Raw genomic sequence first — 23,190 nt, 5'->3', positions numbered from 1 at the left:
TGCTCGTAAAAAAAAAGAGAAAAACATGCATTTTGTAAGAAGCGTCGACTCTCCACAGATCAGACCTGTCACTTAACTTGATTGAGATCCTACTTGATAGTCTCCATGGAGATTGATGAGTTCAGAGCCTGTGGATACTGCGGAATGTTCCTGAAATTCAAAGCAATAATAGCATCCTCATCACATGTTTACAGGTACATGTTTAAACCGTAATCTCCTAAACTAAGATGCATTATGTCCACGTAAAATCAGACACACCTGGCTATTAAAATTGTCTCAGGGAAACGTTATAAAATAGCAGAGAACTTATTTTATGTCGTCTAAAAATTTTATTATTGCAAATGTTAGCCTGACTTTATACAACACGTGTTTTGGAATCGCCTTGACTTTGCTAATTGCTTTAGCTTAGTACAGTTAAGTGTTAATATTTGTAGCTCGTATAATTAAACAAATTGAAAAATCAAGTTGCAGCCGAATATAAAAATCACTTTCTCTCACCATATCACTCAGCAGTCGTTTCTAATGTAGTAAAATGTTTCAAATACTTAAGTTTATAACGAATCACGTACTTCTGTTACAAAGTCTTTAAGTTGGTCTACATCGACATCTGGTGGCGGCTTCTTGTATTACAAGTATTTGATTCTTTGAATTGATCAGAGTTCATGAATTGTTAAAGGGAAAAAAAATAAATAAATAAATATATTACAATTTTCAAAAGGAAAATTTATTTGATTTGCCTTTAATACATTTCTATTTACAGTATTCAACCTTCAGGAGGTGTCACTGGAATTTCAAAACAGAAATCCTCTCTTCCTTTAAACAAACCAATTTTTTAGGTCTGTAACTTTTATGTCAACAGGATAAATTTTGTTAAAATATCAAGACATTAATTTAAATAACATCCATTTTTATTGTTTCCATATGTATTGGCCTGTCAATCCTAAATGTATGTAAATATTGCTTTTAAAAAGAACTAGCCTTTTATAACAATTTCAAAAGGGCAAAAATGAGAAGAAAGCACAAACTGCAGTGCTTTAGACCCCAGTAGCATAAAGCTTAAAATAGCGCATTTTGCATTCAAACAGAGTCCATTGTGAACAGAAAATATAATTTCAAAAATTAAACATGCTCTGTGTAACTTTCTGGTGGATGGTCTGCCAGTTGCTTGACTCCATGGAGACTGGATTATACTTTGGCTGGAATGTTCTACAGTATAGCAGTGAACTTATCCTGTTTCCATGAAGACCACACAAGGCCAGAACATTCTAAACAAAGCAGTAATATTTCCGTGGAGATCGACAGTAGCAGACTCTCCAATAAAGTTACATAGTGTCTCTAAGTTGTTGCCAAGCCCAAGTGAAGATCACTGAACACTGAATCACAGTAGAGGATGTGCTAAATGGAGCATTAGGAAACTGCAATCTACTAAACATGGAAAAGTCACAAGACAACATTTTAAATTCAAAAATGGCACAGAATGGGATATGTAGCTTTTAAAAGATAGATTACTTGAAGACATTTTATAGTTTTAGTAGTCTTGCACATTCAAGTGAATGAATTGAATTAGGATGTCCCTCTCTACTCTTGACTTCTATTTTGCACTTTGTCCTGACCTAGTAGGGTTGGTGATACTGACAAAAATGTTTTTAGTATCTCAATAAAATGTTCAACATGTGTACTAAAACATGTCCATGTTAGTTGAGATTTAAGAAAGACAATGTCAATTGTGTGAAATGGCTTACAAAAACATAAAGGTGCACTATGTATCTTCTAAGGTGGAGGGTCTGCTATTTGCTTGTCTCCATGGAGATGTTATTTCTTCGCCTGAAATGTTCCACAGTAGGGTATTAAACATATCTTCTTTGCATTTCAGGTGTCTTATAGCTGAAAAATACCTTAAAAAACATGAATTCTTACCATGTGCAGGTTTGCTCCTCCATAGACCTGACCATTAACATATTTCCATTGTGTAAGATCAAGGCAAAACGGTACGATTTCCATGGAGATAAGCAGGTAGCGGACCCTCCACCAGAAAAGTTACACAGTGCACCTTTAATACCCTAATTTGGAATTTTACAAGATACAATGTTTTTTGTCCATTTTTACTTTTTAAAAATTGGTTTTTTTGTGCATTTTTATTTATAAAAAATGCATATCGTTTAGACTACATTCACAATGTTATCAATGTTTTCATTATGTGACCCCCTCTAAAATCAAGATAAACCACGTAGAACAAATACTGCCAACAAGGAGACAGATTAGAAGTCCCCAGGAAAAGTTGTAAAGAAAAGGATTTTTGCAGCACTTTTTGTCCACTATGATTCAATGTTCACCAAACGTTCCCATTTTACTTTGTTACTTTCTTGGCTCTAATCACTGTAGTTATCACAAATGTTGAAAATGGGGCCACGGAATACAGGTCAGTCATAATTTTCTCCAAACAAACAAGATCATTATGTAAGGACGTCAGCCTTGGGTTATTTTGGTAACAACAATACAAGCTGTAACTCAAAAGGGAAAGAATTATCTCTAAATGAGCTACCCCAAATCACTGCAAAAGTACTATATTCTGATGACAAACCAATTTTACTTTAACAACAGTTTTGTGCCAGATTTTCTATTGAAATATGTATGTACTGTGCGTGTTGTATAACCCTAACACTGTCAATAAACTGTCCTTTCTCCCTTATCAGAAATGATATATGTATAGAAGGCAGAGGGGTATTTAAACAGCAAAAGGGCAGCATTAGAGGAACCAGGATCCAGACATCATTACTGTTATGCTCTTGGGTTTTTGCGGTTAAAACGTGTATCCTGCGGGAGGCGCTTTGTCATCTTTGTTGCTCTCCAAAGAGAAAGGAGGAATGCGAACGTCGAAGTGGGAGCCATCGGTTCTTTCGATGCGGAACGTCCCCCTAGTGGCAAAAACAAGACATTACCGTTAGTTGTTTCTGAAGCATGACTTGAGGAATTACAATAAGTTACATCTTTATTGAAGCCAAACTTTGAACGAACCAAGATCTGAACAAATTAATAAAATAACACCAGAAAAATGACTGAAAGAGACAATATGTATCTTTGTGGCCATCTGTTTGTTTCCATGGAGAGGCCTGGAATGTTTCCCAGTACAGCATAAAACTATTATCTAGCTCCACAAAGATGCCACCAGGCCAAGTTACAAATCAGATTTGTAGAGAGGCAAGCCCACTCACAGTAAGAATCCATGTGTTTCAATATATGTATGCGCAATGAAATACTAGGCAAAACAATAACATCTCCATTAGTTCCACACAAGCTCTGGTCCAGGACTATTAGGGAACTGAACCATGAATCAAGGAGCTAGAGATAATAAGAACTCAATGGGAACAAACAAAAATTGCATGTTAATTGAGTGTTTTTAAAACACACTTACCACATGTGACCACTAGGGGCCTGCAAAGAGACGTGACTGCTGTACTGAAAGGCTGGCTGTTCTTTTGACAACACTGGCTCCTGTAGCGAAAAAAATACAGAAATATACAAAGGTTAATATGTAAGAAATACACTATTACTAAATGTATATTACTATTGTATTATTGGATTTAAAAGCCCAAAGTTTAACTTTTTGGTTGGCCATCCATCACCTGCTTATTTCTATGGAGATAGTATGATATTACACAGATCTACCTTACATTTATCTTAGATTTATTAAATTACAACTCAAAAATATCTAGAAAAACATACATTCTGCCTCTGAGCAGGGGTGCTTTTCCACAGATCTGGCCTGTAATTTAGTGTAATTTGGTGTCCATGAAGATAGAAAGGTTTAAATACAATACTGTGAAACATTCTAGACAAAGCAATAACATCTCCACCAGAAAAGTTACACAATGCACCTTTAATATGGAAGAAGAATAGTACAATTTAAAGTGTTATGGAATCAGCTTGAAAAAATAATAAAGTATCCATTTTATTCATGGGTTTCAGCTTACCCGAGTACTTACCCTAGATATAATATATTTTGTATTCAATTGTCATGGCAATAGTCCTAATTTTTCATCATTCTGAAACCCATTCATAACAAATAATAATATGGAACTCACAATATGGAGCTCACGTTTTATTACATTATTAGTTATTACATAATTTGCTCCATTACCTTAATCACATAATTAACTGTATTTTGGGGATATTTAATGTAGTGCTCACCCGTCCCACGACTCCTCTCCCCCTCACAGTCTCCAGGGTCCCAGACAGACTGAAGATCCTCCAGTGCCTCTCCCGGAGCTGGACAACCTCGTTCCCCATGTTCTCCAGACGGATGCAGTACCGCCACTAAACACACGGTAATGGATTTAGACAAACTTTATCGATCCACAAAGGAAATTATTTAGACACAGTAGCTCACACATCACAATATAATATAATAACAAAGAACAACAATATAAACGCTCATAATACAATCAAAACCGGTGCCAAATAAGGCATAATTATAACACAGATAAGTTACACAATATATCTTGGCAAGAGGTTGTAAGGAAAACAGTGCAAAGATGAAGTAATGATTGACAGGCCATAGTGTTATCGGTTACATAAGGGTGAGTTGTTGCGCAGTTGTATTGTGTAAGGTATAAATATAGTCCCATATCTAACTAGATAATAACAGACTAATGGTAATTGCTTGGTTTCATAAGAGATAAAATTGCTGGGTGCTGTCTGCATCTAATTAGAAACCATTTTATTGTCCGATAATCAGCAAGAGCAACTTAGCATGGTAGTTGTTTACTTTATCTGCACGGTGTCTGAGTTGTGAAAAGCGCTTATAAACTCATTGAGGTGATTGATTAGGATGCCCGGAATGCATAAGGAAATTAAGGAATAACTGGACCGTTGCAAACTGTTTAAAATGTACTAGTTGTGTTTTTCATGTTTTAAGACAGTAAAAATCAAGTTCAGCGGCTTTAAGAATGATTTCGGTTGGGGTTAAACTCAGTGTAGTCATTATAAAGGTTTGTCAAAAATCTTTTACTTACCCAGTAAACATGAGAGTTTTGAGCCTCCTAAAAACAGACAAACAGAATAATCATGAATGCACATCTAAAATTGTTGTATTATAGTGAGGAGGATTTTGTTTACTAACCCTCATGCCCATGTAGAAGGGGATGACGGTGACCCTGATGTTTTCAGTTGTCTCTCGGTGTACATCCGACAGCTCCAACCAGGGGTGGTTCTTCTCCTGCCATGCCTTCAGGGTGTCTCTGGCAATGAACGGGGGCGCTAGGGGCAAACAACAACATTTAACGTAGAAGATCCAGGCTAAAGATTTGTACACATCAAAATATAGTAAATGTTTAGCTTAATTATGATACATTATTAAGAAATATAAACAGTTTAAAAGCCAAAAAACACTCAGTAGCGTACATGATGAAATTATGTCCCTTTCATTGGTGCATTTTCAGTAGATTATTCAAACACAAATCAGCTTTAATTGTTGCTTTAGACAAGGGCAGCTGTGGCTACAATAGTAGTTTATCACCACAGCGTGTGGTGAATGAATAATAACACTGAGTAGCGCTTTGAGAGGCTTCCACAAGCCTGTAAAGCGCATTACAAGTGCAAGACATTATTATTATAATCGTATCTTTGTACTATTCAAGCAAAGCTGTGTAGGAAGTTTACATTTGGATGGGTTGTAGACGAGGAAGCGTTCGAACAGTTCATGGTGAATGGGGATCTGCTCTGTCGAGTGATAGGGGAGGATGTCTTCGTGGCTCACATAGTCCAGACCTAAGTAGAAATAGTACAAACATGTTAATCCTATGAAGAGCAGAGAAAAATTAAAACAGTACTTGGGCTACACTTGTTTTTATTGAATATACTGTAGGAGTTATTTGTTAAGGGCAAAAATGACAAACTCTTAATATCAAACTAATAATCTAGATCTATCCATTGTTTAAATAGTTGAGACTTTGCAGTGACATCACACTGGGGGTGTAAATCAGTTCTTTTTGGTCAGATTGCATTCCAATAAAGCATGGATTGAAGTCTAACAAAGCCTCAGAAAGAGCAGTGCCACACACCCCCGGGGAATGTAGATGACATCAGCTGCAAATATAACAGCCCAAAGGAAGAAGGCAGGATTGGATTATTATTTTTTTCTTGCAAATGTTAGCTCAAAGCCACCAATGAGTGTCTTCAACACTGATATAAATCTGTAAGTTTTGTGCATAAGACACTGTTTACTTTGTCAATTCATACATTGTTTGAAGTTGTGGTGTCTAAGGACCATTATCATCCGTGCAAATTTGGTTTATGTCAAGTACTAATGAGAAAATCTTTTTAAAGTGTGTGTTTGTGCAGTAGGGATCAGACCTGGGATGGCGTACAGGGCTCTGCTGTCGTCGTGATTTGCTAAAAATGTCACCGCTTCTGTCTGGGACCTCTGAGACTAAAGAGAGAAAAACAAATCAAAAGTTACAACAAAAATGCTATTAAAAGGTGCACTGCATAACATTTTTAGTGGAGGGTGCACCACCTGCTCAACTCCATGGAAATGTTACTGCTTTGTGTAAAATGTTCCACAGTGTAGATTAAACCAATTTATCACAAGTGAGACAAGCAGGTTACAGCAGTACGCTACATTACAACTCTGATCTGTGGAGAGTCCCCCCTATTCACACAAGGAATTATTGTGTTTTTGAGCGATAGAAACTCGTAATAAATAAATAGAAGTAGGATATGTTTAATGTCAACATGGAACATTCCAGGCAAAGCAATAACGTCGCCATGGAGACAAGCAGAAAAGTTGCGCAGTGCACGTTTAAGAAGGAATCTAATTTTCTTAAACTTGAGTTAAATAGAGCATTGTGAATCTGCCTTGTGTTTGTCCTGTTGAGAAGGACTTTGCAGATAATGCATTATTGACACTGGCACAGTAGTGAAGTTTGCCAAGAACTGTTAAAATTATACTACTAGTTATGGTAAGCAGGTTATGTATTAGTTTTTGTTGTCGTTATGAAAGTGCACAGGTCTTACACAAAAGGTAAAATGTAGCTGTTAACTTGAAAACTACCATTACATGACATCACTAGGTAGAACGGAGCATTTTGAGCTTTGGAGATGTAAACAGACTTATAATAAAGGATTACTTAAACATGTGTGAATGGAAAAAAAAAAAACGTATGTTTTTGATGAGGCAACAACATTATAAGATGACTTTAAGATCACATGGGTCAATTTGGCATTATATAAAACCTTTAATATTGTCTAAATAAATGCCCATAGTGCTTATCTAAAACTTGAGAATATCCATCTACTGAAGACACAAATGTACATATAATCTTTTTAAAAAGCAAAGTTGTTGAATGTGACGTACTATGTGTGGGCAGTCTCTGGTGTCGATCAGGACTTGGTAGTAGGTGTGAGTTTTGCCCTTCACCTCCTTTGACCCGTGAGCTCCGGGTGGCTCTGGTTTACTGAGAAAACAGAAAGTAACATGTCAAAATAAACAAAATAGAACATTTTATCTGTTTTGTAATCAAGTTTTGTCCAGATGTAGTAGGGTCATCTTGTTCAAAAGTATTTGGACAAGAAGGAAAATTATTTGAATGGACGAACACAGTTTCATTATACTTGGGTTTGCCATAGCAGTAGAAGAACAATACCATATGTTGTTTTAAAGGTGTAACTAGTAACTATTTTGTTGAGGATCCATCACCTGGTTAGTTCTATGCATATGTCATTGTCTACCTGGAATGTTCCACAGTATGACATTAATTTATTCAATTACAGGTCATTTTATTGCTCAGAAATACCTAGAAGAACAGGCATTCCAGACGAAGCAATAACATCTCCATGGAGAAAAGCATTTGACGGACCCTCCATCAGAAAAGTTACACAGTGCACCTTTAAGCATTATCTAGATCCATTAATCAGATTAATATGGTTAAAACTGCCAAAAACACCTTTTATTTGCCCAACACCGCCAGAGGAATATTGTTGTCACTGTAACTAGGATCTAACTCGATTCTAAGGCTCAGTACTGAATTGGTTACCACAATAAAAATCTTTTTTTTTTAAGACAAGAGAATGACATTTTTAATTCAAAACTATCACAATTTTGGGTACATATACTATCATACGCACAAGTTGACAATATTAGGTATTACACCTAAAGTTGATAAGGGACTCTGCCCATGAATAATGATAGTTTAGTTTGCCAAAATGCACAACCTGGACTGAGGACTGTATGCCAATATCGGGGTATATATACAATCATATTCACTAGTAGACAATACTGGGTATTACACCTAAAGTTGAAAAAGGAGTCTGATTGTCTGTAACTAATGTATCTGACGCATTCAAATACAGGTTGGGGTTTCACTGGTCCAGGTGTAGTGACCAAATAGGACTAGTTTTATTTATTGATTTAGTGGATGAGGGTGAGACGACACAACTGTCACGAGACGTCACACACTATAAGATTGGGTCCACGAGAACGAGACAAGACAGGATTTTGTCATCATTTGTAATAATTAAGTAGTGCAATCCATTTCACCATGTTTGCTATGTTTATTTTATGTAATACTTTAGAGATCATTGTAGTACTGCTTTTTGGAACTACAGCTTCTCAAATTGTATAACTCAACAGCTCTTAACTCTTTTTTGTCCAAGCAAGATCATGTTTTCTCATGTGCACAATCCTGTGGCAATTTTGTCTCAAGAGATCTTGTCCCATCACTAATGTATATTATACATATTTTATTGGCTTGTACACCATTTAGGAACTGAAGGCGGAAATGAGCAAGTTTGCTGTAACTTGGGACAAACGTATTGCCTCTTTGTGTGGGTCAATGTTTTTAATGTGCGTTGTCCCTGACAAATAAACTAAACTAGATCCACTCAGGGCCAAGCTGCCTATTGGAGACCAAGGATCCACTGTATTTTTGTGATTTTGGTTCACCTGTCGGACATGGGAGGGGTGACGTCGCGGTCGTAGAGTCTGGCGTGCCAAGGGAACAGGACAATGCCCCTGTATCCAAACACACTGTGCAGGAAGAGCTGTGGAAAACATGGACGACTGTCACAAATAATGAGATTACAGCAATAAATGGTTTAACAGTCCCTAGAGTAGATTAGATTAGCAGCAACTAACAAGATGTTAGAAATGAGTCTAAATATAATGTGTTATTCTTGTTCTCTAAATATTTACAGTGAATTGTATCACTGTTTGAGGGAATTTGTGTTTAGTTATTTGCAGGTTGTATCAAATTGTGGTTTTGTTTTAAGTACCTAATTTAATACAGTATAAACATGAAACATGCAAGTAACAGCAAACTGGAAAAGGAGCTGAAGTTTCGCCTGACCCAGAATATATTTTATTTTATGAACAATTCTGCCTTAACACACACACATTTTAAATATCAAATACACATACTCAAATCCATCAAATGCTAAAATATCTGTTTGAAAATGTCCAGAAGTCCATGTCAGATTGTTTTTTCAAGTATTTTTTTTTTCTGGTTTATTTAATTTGTTTTGATTATAACATGAAAATTAATGTACTGAATCCATGTTGGCTCCAAAAAGAAGAAGACAAATATATGAGGATATTCAGGTTTGTGACATATGGGTTGTGTAGGTGGTAGAATGAAGTGTACCTGTCCTGTTTCATATTTTCCGTGTTGTTTCACAGCTTCAAACACTCCAACAGTCTCCAAAATCTTCCCTTCAGGCCTGTTCCTGCCGGAAACCAAAACACAATTACACAAACTGCACAGGTTTCATTATTATTACTAACACACAAAGCACAAGATACAAACATGATGTATTATTTAAAAAGGTACACTAAGCAACTTTTCAGTTTGTTTCTGTAGAAATTAACTGTTCCACAGTATGGCACTGAGCATATCTATCTTGCATTTAATCAATTACAAATGTTTTAATTGCTACAAAATACAATTAAATGATATTTTTCTTTCTGTGAGCAAGCTGGTCTTTCGTAGCCTGATTCATTAGCCGGTTTAACTTTGTGGAAACCTTTGGACCTTGCAGCATTAGGATTCGTTTGCTTGACGGTAGGCAGGTACTTTTTTTATTTAACCAATCGCTGCTATTTGGTTGTGATGTATGTAATGTGCCAGAACGCTCAGTGGTGTCCAAGTAATTGCCAGCACAACAGCAAACAAAGCAGAGAGTGAACACGTCTGTCAATGATCATTGTCGTTTCTGTGAGGTGATTTTGCAAATTAAAGGTGCAAAGTTTCTATTTGACAAAGGAAGTCCAAAGGAGGATAGCGTATGCAGTCTACTATCACAACTTGAGTTGGTTCAGCTCTTTGCTGATTGGTCGGTGCATGGTCTACCACTTCCGGGGTTCTTGCAAACCGTCTAGTGTATTCTAATTCCTGACCTCATCGCTGGAGAGAAATGAAATTGAGCGGAGGCACTATGTGGCGCCAGCCTGGCTAGGTGTCTCCACAGATTTGACCTGTAACTTCGCCTGATTGCGTTACTTGTTTGTTTCCATAGTGATAAGACAATGCCATACTGTGGAATGTCATAGTGTGGAACATTTCAGACAAAGGAATGTCATCTCTTACATAGTGCATCTTTAAAATACACCCACTTCCACATAAAACATAACAGGGCAGGGTAGGATACAGTAGGTCAAAGGAAGTAACTTTATCAGACTTTTAGTTTGTATTTTTTGCTACGTAGAATGTCTTGTTTTTATTGTTGTAAATATCCATTCATAAACTTCTTTTAAATGTTAATGCCCCCAATACATTCATATGAACTGTGGAAAAAAAAGTAATTCAGAAAATCACAATTCGATTTTTATTTCAAAAATCGCTCAGCCCCTCTACAGATGTTGATGCCGTCTGTCGTATCCCTCTTTTTGATGACATTTGTAAAGGGCGAATAGGGCATCAAAACAATATTATGAACACAGAGACAGCAGCCAGCTTGCGTTCGCTCTCTCTCCCTCTCATTTCTCTCAAACCCAATCACAACTTTGACAAGATTTGACACAACTCCTCATCTTGGAACACATGGACAAATCGAAATTCCTTAATCTCTCTCTCTTCACACCAAACGCATACTAAACAACAGCTGGTCACTTGAACAGAATAACACGCATACTTCGGCGCTCACTGCGAAGCTAATCTGCAGAGATGAAAAACGAGGATTAATGAATATGAGATATGGCTCTGGGGGATTTAATATTACACTAGAAGATGGCCGTAGTGTATTTTCATATCGCTGCGCAAGAATAAGCAGTAGATAACCTGAATTTATTACAAAAACAGGGCTTAAAAAGTAAATCCTGTCACAGCGGAGATATGAGCTCTGAAGGGTTCAATACACAGTGGTAAAAAATATAACTGAAGCAAAAGATGAAATCAGGATGATACTTGTAAATGCTGATATGGATTAGGTAAACATCAGTGTGTTTTTGAGAGATGAGACGGAAGCGCTAAACGTGTGTATTGTTTTTGAAAATATTGGTACTAGTGGAGCTGGATACAAATAGCCAGTAGGGGTGGGAGGAGATACGATTTCCACAAGACGAGACACAAAATTGGATCTACGAGAATGAGACAAGATGAGATGAGATTTTGACATTTTGGTTATAATAAATACATTGTCTAGTTCAGTTCCCAATTTTAGCCTCACAATATTTACTTTATTTAATATTTCTGCTGTCATTGTATCTCTCTCTGCTTTTTGGGACTCTTTTCTTTCAATCCAAACATACAAACATGACCAAAAAAAATAAAAATCTCAACATCATTTTGGTTATGTGTGCGCAATCTTGTGGCAATTTTGTCTCGCAAGATCTTGTGGCACGAGATCTTGCGAAATGCAAAATTGTATATGTAATATACAATATAAATATATATATATATACACAATATATATACATACATACATATATATACAATATATATGTAATAATATAATATGTAAACTGTAAACTGTATTCTGGCACAGTTACTTTTTCATTTGGCGGTATTCAGGAAACAGTTACTTTTTTAAAATCAGAAGAATACATTATAGTATTTGTACATGTAATTTAGGCTTCAAATTGCACAGAATCAGGGAGAACTCTGCTCTGGTGGTGAGGCATGTGTGATTTTTCCATCTCTCAGTAGTGATAGGAAATGCTTTAAAAAAAGCGAAACAAATATAAAGCTGTTTTCAACCCTATGTTACACCATTACACTATCATTCAAGTGCAATTCAATGCAGAATTCAATGTCTGTAGAATATGTTACAAAATACATTTATGGTACGTTATGCTTTGAGTCTTTCGAGGGGTCTACAGCCAATCCTGTATCAGTAAAAGTGTGGTTTGCATCATTTCTGTTCAGTGATGTTAGTTCTTACTCACCCATAAACCTTTCTGTGTTTTTTCAGGTAGTAAGAAATCTAAATTTCAGCCTGTGCTGGAGATTTAAGGCCCATATATCCAATAAGCTAAAAGTAAAAATATCAGCCCAATACTGGGTAACTGATCAGTCTCTCTCGAATTCTAATCATTATAACCCAATTTATGACTTCTCCTGCCCTCTACAATTAACCAATACATTGTCATAGTACTTCTACGATGCAGATGAAGTAAGATAATGAAGTAAACAAAAAAAAAAAACAACAAATACATATAATATATATAAAAAAAAAAAAAAATATAAATATATATATATATATATATATATATATATATATTTGTTACACTAAATGTTAAAATTGTGAAATCTCTAAACTGAATGGGCGTCATACCTTGGGCCTATATTTAGTACAGCAAACACAGACCTCTGCACACAGATCGATCTGCTCCCAATCCCAGATGAGCATGGGCAGATCAGCCCTGCCATGTCAAACAGTACAAAAAAAACACTATTACAACACCGGTGGCTTAGACAAACATGACCCGGGTTTCACAATGCAGCCCTGGATGTCAGATGCCCTCCCTCCGGCCTGTCTCTCACTTGTCCTTTTGAGTCTGTGTTAAAACAGGCTGTTTCCTGTCATCACCTCTGTCCATCGGAGCGAGACCAGAGATACGTGACAATGCACTTTAGGGATTTAGGGATAGGCTGTTTTGTTTGTTTTAGCAGAAATTTGGCCCAGATAATTTGTCTACGATGCCCCTGTGTGTCCATGTGTCATTCACATTTTGTCCTCAGTATGTCAGATTTATCTTTTGGAACAGACTAAGAGTAAGAAAGGAAATCAAGGAGCAATTGGGGTCAAATAAAGCTGTAATCCCCAGATAAAAGATGGTTATAATTTGTACTATAACTTAAAGGTGTACTGTGCAACTTTTCTGGTGTAGGGTCTGCCACCTGCTTGTCTCCATGGAGAGTTATTATTTTGTCTGGTATGCCCCGGTGTTAGGGATGGGACAAGAACTCGTGCCACAGGATCTTGCAAGACAAACTTGCCACAAGATTGTGTACACATGAGAAAAATGATCTTCTTGTGAGACGTTTTCCCCCTGAATTTACCTTTGGCGTAGACAAAAAAGAATTAAGAGCTGGTGAGTTATACAATTTGAGAAGCTGTAGCAGTTCTACAATGACCACTAAAGTGTTACATGAAATAAATGAAGCCAATATTGTGAAATAGATTGCACTACTTATGATGTTAAAATCTCATCTTGTCTCATGCGTGTGGACCCAATCTTGCGGTGTGTCTCGTCTCACCCCCCCGTATGGCATTGAACGTAACCTTACATTTATTCAACAGAACATATTTTTCTTGACCTAAAACTTGCATTCTTACTCTCTCCACAGATCTCACATGCATCTTGACCCTGCGTTGTCCAGGGAGAAAAGCAGCTGATGGACCCTCCACCAGAAAAGCAACATAGCGCACCTTTACCGTACATTTGTGGGATTGATTTGCTATAGATTTGATCAGTTATCAGTTACTATAGCCAGACAAATACAGGTATTGGCTCAAGAAAATCCATATCAGTATTTCACATGCACGGCACGCAAAAACTGTGATAATCTTCTCAAAATTCCAATGATATCATAAAGCAGATCCACAGTTGCCATGGGGTAAACTGTCATGGATCTATACCTCTCTGACCACAACTATTCATTCCACCATTCACTTTCACAACAGTGTGGAACAACAGTGTCTTGCCATAGGACACAAATATAGTATGAGATCAAACCCCCAACCTACGAATACATGACTGTTTTCACTCTATCACTTTGTTAAAGGGCCCATATTGCACTATTTTAGAATCTATGTTAGAATGTTCACAAACAGACCTGAAGTTGTGTTTTGTTTCATTCCCACGTTTAACACACAAACCCTGCATATTTAGGCCGAGTTCTTCTCTCAAACTGAAAAAAAAACAAAACACTCTGTTCCACCTTGTGATGTCATGTGTTAATACAGGAACTCCATACAGCTACCCTAGAATCATTTGGATCATTTCAGCTCTGGAATTGCCGATCTCTACTGAACAAAAAATAAAAATGTATCTGTTAACTTGAAAACTGACGCTTCATGACATCACAAGGGCGAACAGAGCATTTTGAGATTTGGAGATGTTGACAGACTAATAATAAAGGATTACTCAAAGATGTGTGAATGAAACAAAAAACAACTTTGGGTATGTTTGTGAGGATTATAATTTGGCATAATATAGGATCTTTAAGCCACTCCATGAAGTCCACAAACAATCTGCTTAGAAACTACTTTTTTTTTTTTTTAATCAACACCGAGTACTCAAAATAAGAATAGATTTCCATTATATTAAAAGTATTATTCCATATATGTCTTATCTGTGGTATCTGTACAGTATAATCAAATGATCCCTGCATGTATTGAAATGCCCATATTTAGTCGCACTCATATTCTAATGTGAAATGTAAATGAAGTATCAAACCAGTGGTGGAATGTGTCTGGCTTTTCCCTGAGTTGCTAAGGATAGCTCTAAATCTGTAAGCTCACATCACATGACTGTGAGCCGAGAACGCGAATGCTTGGTCACGCTTTGAGGAGTCTTCTGACACAGCAGCCAGAAATGTAAGAGTCATGTTTATACAAGACTTCCTATACAACTGCTAGTTTATACATGAAACATTACATAAAGAAAACACCCAATCCCACAACATTAAAGCTCCTACATTACCCTAAATGGATTCTTGTAAACTATAAACCATGTTATACTGCTGTTATCATCTCAAAAACATGCCTGGAGTTGTGTTTTGTTTACATGTGTGAGTAATCCTTTCTTATTAGTTGGTCTACATCTCCAAAGCTCAAAACGCTCTGTTCCACCTCGTGATGTCATGAAGCAGTAGTTTTCAAGATAACAGCTCCTTTTGACCTTAAGTTCAGTTGTGATTGGCCATTCCAGAGTCTAAATGGAACAAAGTGAACATGTATGGAGTTCCTGTGCACTTTCTGTGTTACCAGAACATTGTGTTGTCAGTTTGAGAGAAGAACACAACCTAAATATGCAGGGTTTGTTTGTTAATTAAACATGTGAATGAAACAAAACACAATTCTAGGAAACAACATTATAACAGAGATCAGAAAAAACTGTAGCATAAGACAAGTTCTTTACAAAATTAAGAAATTGAAAAATGTATTATTATGAACTTGATAAGCACTAACTATCTGAGCATCTGTCTAAATGGGTCTGTTTCCTGTCTGTAAGTCCACCCTCAAAACCAGTAGCCTGCAGCGCGCTGACCCACACAGGGACAGGTCAGAGGTCAGTAGGCCACAGTATCCAATTTCCACTGAGAATTTTTTGGCTGCAATGAATCTCAATTTCTGGCTTATGTAGAATTATTTTTTATTGTTATTAGAGACTGTAGACAATTTAGACAGGCTTACATATTTGTTTGTTCTTAAGGTACAGAAAGCCAATGATTCCACTTCTATCACAAATGGGAAATGCTCTATTTACACAGTGGTGGAAGGTAAGGAAGTAAAAGTAGTAAAGCACTGTACTACTGTAATACTTGCATCCCTGCTTTACTTAAGAAGATTTTAATCTTCCTTAATTACATTTGAGAGCAGGTACCTGTACTTTCTACTCCACTACATTTTTCAACAGGACTGAGAAGTAAATTAATTTTTTATTATTGTTTGAAACCTGCTGAAATTAGGGGTTTATTTTTATTAAGTTCAAAATTTGAGCAAGCAAAAATATACAAATAAAAACAGCTAACTTAGAAAAAAAAACACTGATTCAATTGTGTCTGTTGAACAAAATTGACATCAAAATTTTTCCTCTTTAAGAACATTTTTAAACAGGCACCTTAATACTTTTACATAAGTACATTTTTTTCATGTGATAGTTTTAGGTTAGTTAATTTTTGCTCCAGGATGAGTATTTTTAAGTAACAAAATTGAGTACTTCTTCCACCACTGATTACACAAAATGATAAGTAGTTGTAAATAATAAAGCAAATGCAAAATAAAACAATTAATCGACTAATTATAACAAGTCCACTATAAACAATGTTACCTGGATTATACAGATTCTAAAACACACAATATGTCAAAAAATAAAGATCAATTTATGTTTTTCATCAATAATACAAATTATTTGGAAATATTCTATATCTAGAAGTATCCAGTCACCACATTCCAACCTTCATTTTGTTGATGTGGTATTTGAAAAGTCTCTATGTACAGTCTCTGTGTAGAAATAATTGTGTGACTAATCAAAAAATGTATTCGCTGACTAGTCAACTACTAAAATTATTCTGAGTTTCCGCTCTGGTAAATAGATTAACAGATTATGTGGTAGACTCATAAGGGTACTACACAAAAGTTTTCTCAGTTTAAAGGTGTACTGCAAAACTTTTCTGGTGAAGGGTCCGTCACCTGCATGTCTCCATGAAGATGCTTTGTCTAGAATTTTCAACGATAGGGAATAAACCTATCTATCTCAAGGGAGACAACTATAGGCTACATTACAGGTCAGATCTGTGGAGCAGCAACCCTATTCAAGAGAAAATGTATATATTTATGAATGCATAATTAATCAGTTCTGAAAGATGTGTTTAATGTTATCCATGGAACATTCCAGGGAAAGCAATAAAATCTCCATGAAAACAAGCAGGTGACAGACCCTCCATCAGAAAAGTTGCACAATGCATCTTTAAGTCCTCACTGACCCCCAGAGCCCCAAGTGGAAACAGTAAACACAGACAGTAACTCCAACTGTAGTGAACTTTCACACACTTTTTAGGCAGCTGCGACAACTGTGAATGCTGCTCAGAACATAGGAGCGTTTTTCACTGCTAAACCTTATAGCAATTGTACAAATGTGGCAAAACTAACTATACATTGTTTGCAGATAATTACCAATACCAAATACATTCATCTTTTGACATGAGGTCTATTTCTAATTCAGAAATGAATCAGTCAATCTGATGCCTGTGCAGTCTAATCAATCCAATCCACATTTTATAAACATGACAGTTTCCAAAGTGCCGCACAAACAAATTAATACAAAAGACAGTCAATCATAAATAAAAACAATGAATAAAATGTGCTAAAATGCATAAAGCTAAAAATTATTATTATTTTTTTTTAAAAAAGGTCCACATCATGAATGGAAGGGTATCTAGCATATGCAAAACAAGCCAATTACTTTCAATGGTTAGTAGATAGAAGAACTGCTTAATAGACTAGGTTATGATTGTTGTTATTTATTTATTTGTTGGTATATTGGTATATTTTTCTAGATTATTTTGTTACAGCGCAACAGTTTTGTTGCTTGTTCAGAAGACGGAAATTTGTTCATGCAGCACACTGGACATATTCACTGTTTTAAGGATTAAAATGATTGCGTTTCATATGACCTTTGCACAAGAAGTTTTTACTGAACCGCATCGAATCGATTTAAAATATGTCGTATCGAAACAAAAGTGCACTGTATGGAGATATGTATCATATCGAGGCCTATGTATCGAGGTATGTATCGTATAGGCAACTTCTTCATCATACAGCCCTACCACTGACCAACCAGTAGTTTATTCCACAAACATGATCCCTGAATGTGGAAAATGTGTGATCAAAACTATTATATTTAGTACAATGTCACAGAAATCCGAGTAGTGTTTATTTACCTTTTGAAAGATCAATCAATCACTAATATTTGCACTAAAAAGTAAAAGTGACGTGGTAATCGTGGGTTGTGCAGTTTCATAAGTTCATATTTTCAGACGTAGACAAACCTCAGATATTACCCAATGCACGCTGGTGGTTAGCCGCTGTGCAGAGGGCAAGTGCCATTTACAACAACCGTGCCATAAAAGTCAGCTGTACGGACGCGATCAAAACATTACGCCAAAACATCACATCTGCACCCTCATCTAGATCGCAAAATAGCAGATTAAGTGAGTTTACGTGTTTTGGAAGCGTGTCTTTAGCCGCTAGCTTTAGAGACAGAGGAGGACACTCTTACCGCGACGACATGAACCTCCGCTGATGGAGCACGCCGGTACTCGCCGTTAACCCGCAGGCCCGGCACAGTAACCGGGGTCTGAAGACATCCCAGCCCCCGCTACTGTCCGCCGCCGTCAGTAATCTGTGCGAGTGCTTTCTGTTGTATTTACTGACAGTGCTCAGCAGACCTCGGCGCAGTGCACAGGCCGCCATCTTTGATGCGAGGCACGTTTAGAGACACGCACTTTTGCTGCATGTACCAGAGAGGCGTGCACGGACCGCGAGAAGAGTGGGGATTTTGAGAACATCATCAATATTACGAACAATTTAAAGTTATACAAGCGACATTTTGTTTGTTTTTTATATTTATAAGATTTCAAATAACTTACCTCTGCATTACAGTTTCAAAGATATATTTGGATATTATTTTACATGTAATTATTGCTTAAATCTGTGCAAAAATACCTTAACGAAATAAATCACTAGTAATCTTCAGAACTACTCTTTCTATTTTTCAAGCCTTTAATCGAGTATTTACATTGTAATTTAAGGCTTTGGTTTAATATTGTGGTCAATTATATTTTAACACTGCATTTTATTTACAGAAACTAAAATATCCGATGATTAATCTGACGCTTGGCACGCACTCACCCCTTGACGGTTGTACGAGCTGCAAGAAGAGGGGGGATTTTGAGTACATAATAAATATTAGAAACAATTTTAAGTTTTATAAACAGTATTTGGTTTGGTTTAAAAAATATATTTGGATATTATTTTACATGTAATTATTGCTTAAATTTGTGCAAAATCTTCTTTTAACGAAATAAATCATTATAAATCTTCAAAACTTATCTTTCTATTTATCTTGACTATAATCGAGTATTTTCATAATAATTTAAGACTTTGCTTTAATATCGTGTTCAGTTATATTTTAACACTGCATTTTATTTAAAGAAACTAAAATATCCGATGATTAATTTGACGCTTGGCACACTCTCGCCCCTTCACCTCTACGTCACAGTCACAAGGTAAACAACATGGCCGCGTACACTGCCTTTTGGATACAGCGGAAAGAAATTGCGATTTAGATTAATTGAAATAACACATTTGTAAAATACATAACGATATATGTTATTGTATAAATGTGTCTTGGTGTATTTTGAGAGATCTGTGCATTGAAGGCAGTTTTGAGTGAATTTAACCATGGCGTCGGCTTTTGTTGTCGGAGAGAAATTCAGAAATAAAGCGTCACAATTATTAGAAAATGATTCGGTGCCTCAAGATCTGAGAGAAGAGCTAGAGGAGATTTTGGAAAATGAATCAACGGCAAAGCTGTCCTTCAAAACGGCAAGGAAATTGAAGAAGTACCTACAAGACAATGGTAAAAACAATCATGCATGACTCATGCTCTGTGCTTCCTATTGCACATTGTCTCATGAGAATGGATAATATATATAATATATTCAGTGTATAATGTTTTTTGTCTCTTTTTTACTTTAGATCATCCATTTTATCTTCATCAATTTCTCGAGGACAGCTCCTTGTACCTGCCTGAATTTGTAAAGCCCCCAAGGGTCAGTTTATTTAATTTTTTTTCACCTCTGGTTAATTTAGATTTAGACTTATTACTATATTATATTGTGATGTGTGAGCTCCTGTGTCCAAATAATTTCCCTTGTGGATCAATAAAGTTTGTCTAAGTCTAAGTTGCTAAGGAAACTAAAAGAAAAACTTAAAAAAAACTGTAAGATTAAATAAGAGCCACATATGTATTAGTATTAGTATTAGTATTAGTAGTAGTAGTAGTAGTAGTAGTAGTAGTAGTAGTAGTAGTAGTAGTAGTAGTAGTAGTAGTAGTAGTAGTAGTTTATTCGGTCATTTTGCAACACTACAAAACAAAACAAAACATAGACTACAACCACATAGATCCAAAGGGCAATAGGCAATGTTAATATAAAAAACTAAAATTTAACTAAAATTGTAAGAAATCTTTTAGTGTTGAATATTTTTCGGCTATGTTCCACCCAAGACACATTTAATTTTTTTTGCCCAATGAAATCTTAAACAGGCTACTTTGTTGTTTTTAATTATTTTTTTATTTTTATTTTTTTTTTACAGTGGCATGCAGTCATAGCATTTTAGAATCATATTGAGACAAATTCAATAAAAATCATATAGCCTACTTCCATTTTTATCAATACTTTAATATAACAAAATATATAGAACACTAAAAACTCAACCAGCTTACATTATGCATTTTTGGTGTAGACTAAAACACCTTAAACTTGTATAGACTTAGACTTAGACAAACTTTATTGATGCACAAGGGAAATTATTTGGACACAGTAGCTCACTCAATACAATATCAACACAATATAATATAATAACAAAGAGTAAAAAATATAAATGGTAATAATACATTCTAAATACGTAACAAAAAAGAGAGCAAGAGACTGGTGTCAAATAAGCCATAATTATATAAATGTATATGTACAAGTCAAAATAAAACAGAAAAATAAGTAATTCAGTATGAAAACTATTTGCTACACTTCATTCTTTGTTTCTCTCCAGTTTATAGTTTCCATTTGTACCTTTATGTCATGATGTTCAACCAAGTAACATTTTAAACCTTAGAAAAATGTCTAACTGGGGAAAACGACAAGCACTTTTATTTATTTATTTTTTTGTAAAATTTTAAATATAATGTTCTTAACTGTGCTTTAGTAGAATGTGTAGTCAATTTACTTTTAGGCTTATGTAATTTGGTCATGGTGTCACAAATTTGGAATAATTGGATATTGTTTCATCTGGTGAAATGCAAAATTTAAAAAAATCTCAAGAATATGCAATTTATTGATTTATTTTTGTCACAGAACCCAGAGCTGGTTGCACGTTTGGAAAAGATCAAAGCCAAACTCGCAAATGAAGAGTACAACCGAATGACAAGAAATGTCAATTCACAGGTACAATTGTTTGTTGTATAAAAATGTATTCATTTCTTGTCAAATAGCCCAACTAAATTGTGCATTTCTGCGTCCACAGGAAATGAGTCGCAATGGAGGACTGGCAGAAATTGGACGAGAAGGTTATTGCAAAAAAAAATAAATAAATAATACAAACAATGACCATTATCCAAGATATCATTACAAATGTTGATATGTTTTTGTTTTTTGTGTGTAGTGCGCTCTGTGAAAGCAGCTGTAGTGACTGTCTTTAACTTCCTAGTGACAATTGTAGCGACTTTTGCCTGTTCTTACATGGGCAGCCAGTACCTCTTCACTGAAACCACTTCGGTAAGGACAGCTCTGCAAACGTAAGATAACACTGATATGATCTATAGCAGGCCTGCGAATTGTCCAGCTCCGAGGCCACATACTTGGTTGACTCTGACCGGCCCTTTGAAGATAATTCAGAATTACAAAATACACATACACATTTTTTGTAAGGCAATCTCACTTTTTCATTGCTTATTCATAACATAAACTCTTACCAGTCTTACCAGCTCGTCAAAACAATGCTATTTACTGCTTTTTATAAAGAAATACAATTAACATTATGCAGAATTGAGTTAAACATTTTGGCCCGGGCCTCCACAGTATTTTCTGTTTCTCCTGTGGCCCCACGGAAAAAAAAATTGCTGATCTATAGGGAGGCCTCTTGAAGAAAACAAATAGTACAATTCTTATGAAAGAGTGACCACACTTGTATTGTGGCACTAACACCAGAAAAACAAAATTTTATACACTTTTTTTCTTACCTTCTGTCCACAACAATAAAAAGCTATAAGTAGATTTTTTTAATGATATGTCCATTTAAATCCAATATTGAAGCTTCTACAACAATTATCTTTTTAAAAATATGTATTATTACAAAATTTTTTAATAATATATTTATTTTGACATCATTAAAGAACATTAAAAGTGCATTTTGTAACTTTTCTGGTAAAGGATCCGCCACCTGCTTGACTCTGTGTAGAGGTTATTGTTGTTTCCTGGAGTGTTCTACAGTATGACGTTTAATTTAACTATCTCCATGGAGACAAGCAGGCCACATCAGCAGGCCAAATTACAAGTCAGATCTGTAGAGAAGAGGGCCAGCTCATGGTAATAATGCATGTTCTTGTGGTAGTTTTGAGAAATAAAAACATCTGTAATTGAATAAATACAATATATATTTGTTTAATCCCAGGCAAAGCAATAACATCACCATGGAGACAAGATGAAAAGCAGAAAAGTTACACAGCACACCTTTAAGGAACATATATTTAATGCAGCTTCTAATTCTTACTATTTTAATTCCAGAGAGTGATTGCAGCTGTTATCGCAGCCTCTGTAGTGGGTCTGGCCGAGCTGTACGTCTTGGTTCGAACCATGGAGGGAGAACTGGGGGAGCCATAGCAGGAAATAAGGGCATTTCAACAGCAGTGCTATTTATGGACATTGAAACATCACCTTAACGTGGACATTTTCTGCTCTTTTGATTTTGTGAAAAGTCTCTGTGTTTCCCTGAACATGTTTACTTTAAAATAATTATCTTTTTTGTTTTCATTTCATATTTACGTTTTGTATATTGTGTTAAATCCCTGTGATGTTGATCTGTATCATTTTAAATAAAGTCATGAGTGTGTGTTTTTGTCTTTCAGTTTTTGATGAAAATGAGAAATGAATAAAAGTTTGTATATAGTTCAAATCCTTTAGAGACTAGTGCTGTTTCTATAGTTGATGATTGCCCATTTTAGAACTACATAGCTGTGCTCTTTCACTCCCATAT

The 23,190-nt window shown here is 35.7% G+C and overlaps 2 protein-coding genes across 3 annotated transcripts; one reads left to right on the top strand and one right to left on the bottom strand.

Annotated features, from left to right (window-relative positions):
- Positions 1-702: 702 nt before the first annotated feature.
- poldip2 (polymerase (DNA-directed), delta interacting protein 2) lies at positions 703-18,661 on the bottom strand. 2 transcript variants are annotated; one of them, XM_020924999.2, is made up of 11 exons: positions 18,440-18,661; positions 9,639-9,720; positions 8,942-9,039; positions 7,355-7,454; positions 6,352-6,427; positions 5,659-5,766; positions 5,120-5,256; positions 5,013-5,039; positions 4,189-4,314; positions 3,413-3,492; positions 703-2,915 (listed from the first exon to the last, which is right to left on the bottom strand). In XM_020924999.2, exons 1-11 carry the CDS (start codon positions 18,631-18,633, stop codon positions 2,801-2,803), a joined length of 1,143 nt encoding a protein of 380 aa, XP_020780658.1. In that variant the 5' UTR covers positions 18,634-18,661; the 3' UTR covers positions 703-2,800. The 2 variants fall into 2 exon arrangements, with proteins under 2 accessions (XP_020780658.1, XP_055003714.1); XM_055147739.1 differs by having other exon boundaries at positions 9,639-9,714.
- Positions 18,662-19,432: 771 nt separating this feature from the next.
- On the top strand, positions 19,433-23,048 carry tmem199 (transmembrane protein 199). Its single transcript, XM_020925005.2, has 6 exons — positions 19,433-19,801; positions 19,921-19,994; positions 21,294-21,383; positions 21,463-21,505; positions 21,601-21,713; positions 22,722-23,048. Exons 1-6 carry the CDS (start codon positions 19,624-19,626, stop codon positions 22,815-22,817), a joined length of 594 nt encoding a protein of 197 aa, XP_020780664.1. The 5' UTR covers positions 19,433-19,623; the 3' UTR covers positions 22,818-23,048.
- The last annotated feature ends 142 nt before the right edge of the window (positions 23,049-23,190 follow it).

The sequence above is a fragment of the Boleophthalmus pectinirostris genome, unplaced genomic scaffold (genome assembly GCF_026225935.1).
Source record: "Boleophthalmus pectinirostris isolate CB_2022bp ecotype Guang Dong unplaced genomic scaffold, ASM2622593v1 HiC_scaffold_9, whole genome shotgun sequence".
NCBI lineage: Eukaryota > Metazoa > Chordata > Actinopteri > Gobiiformes > Gobiidae > Boleophthalmus > Boleophthalmus pectinirostris.
This window is presented reverse-complemented; position numbering and strand designations above follow the sequence as displayed.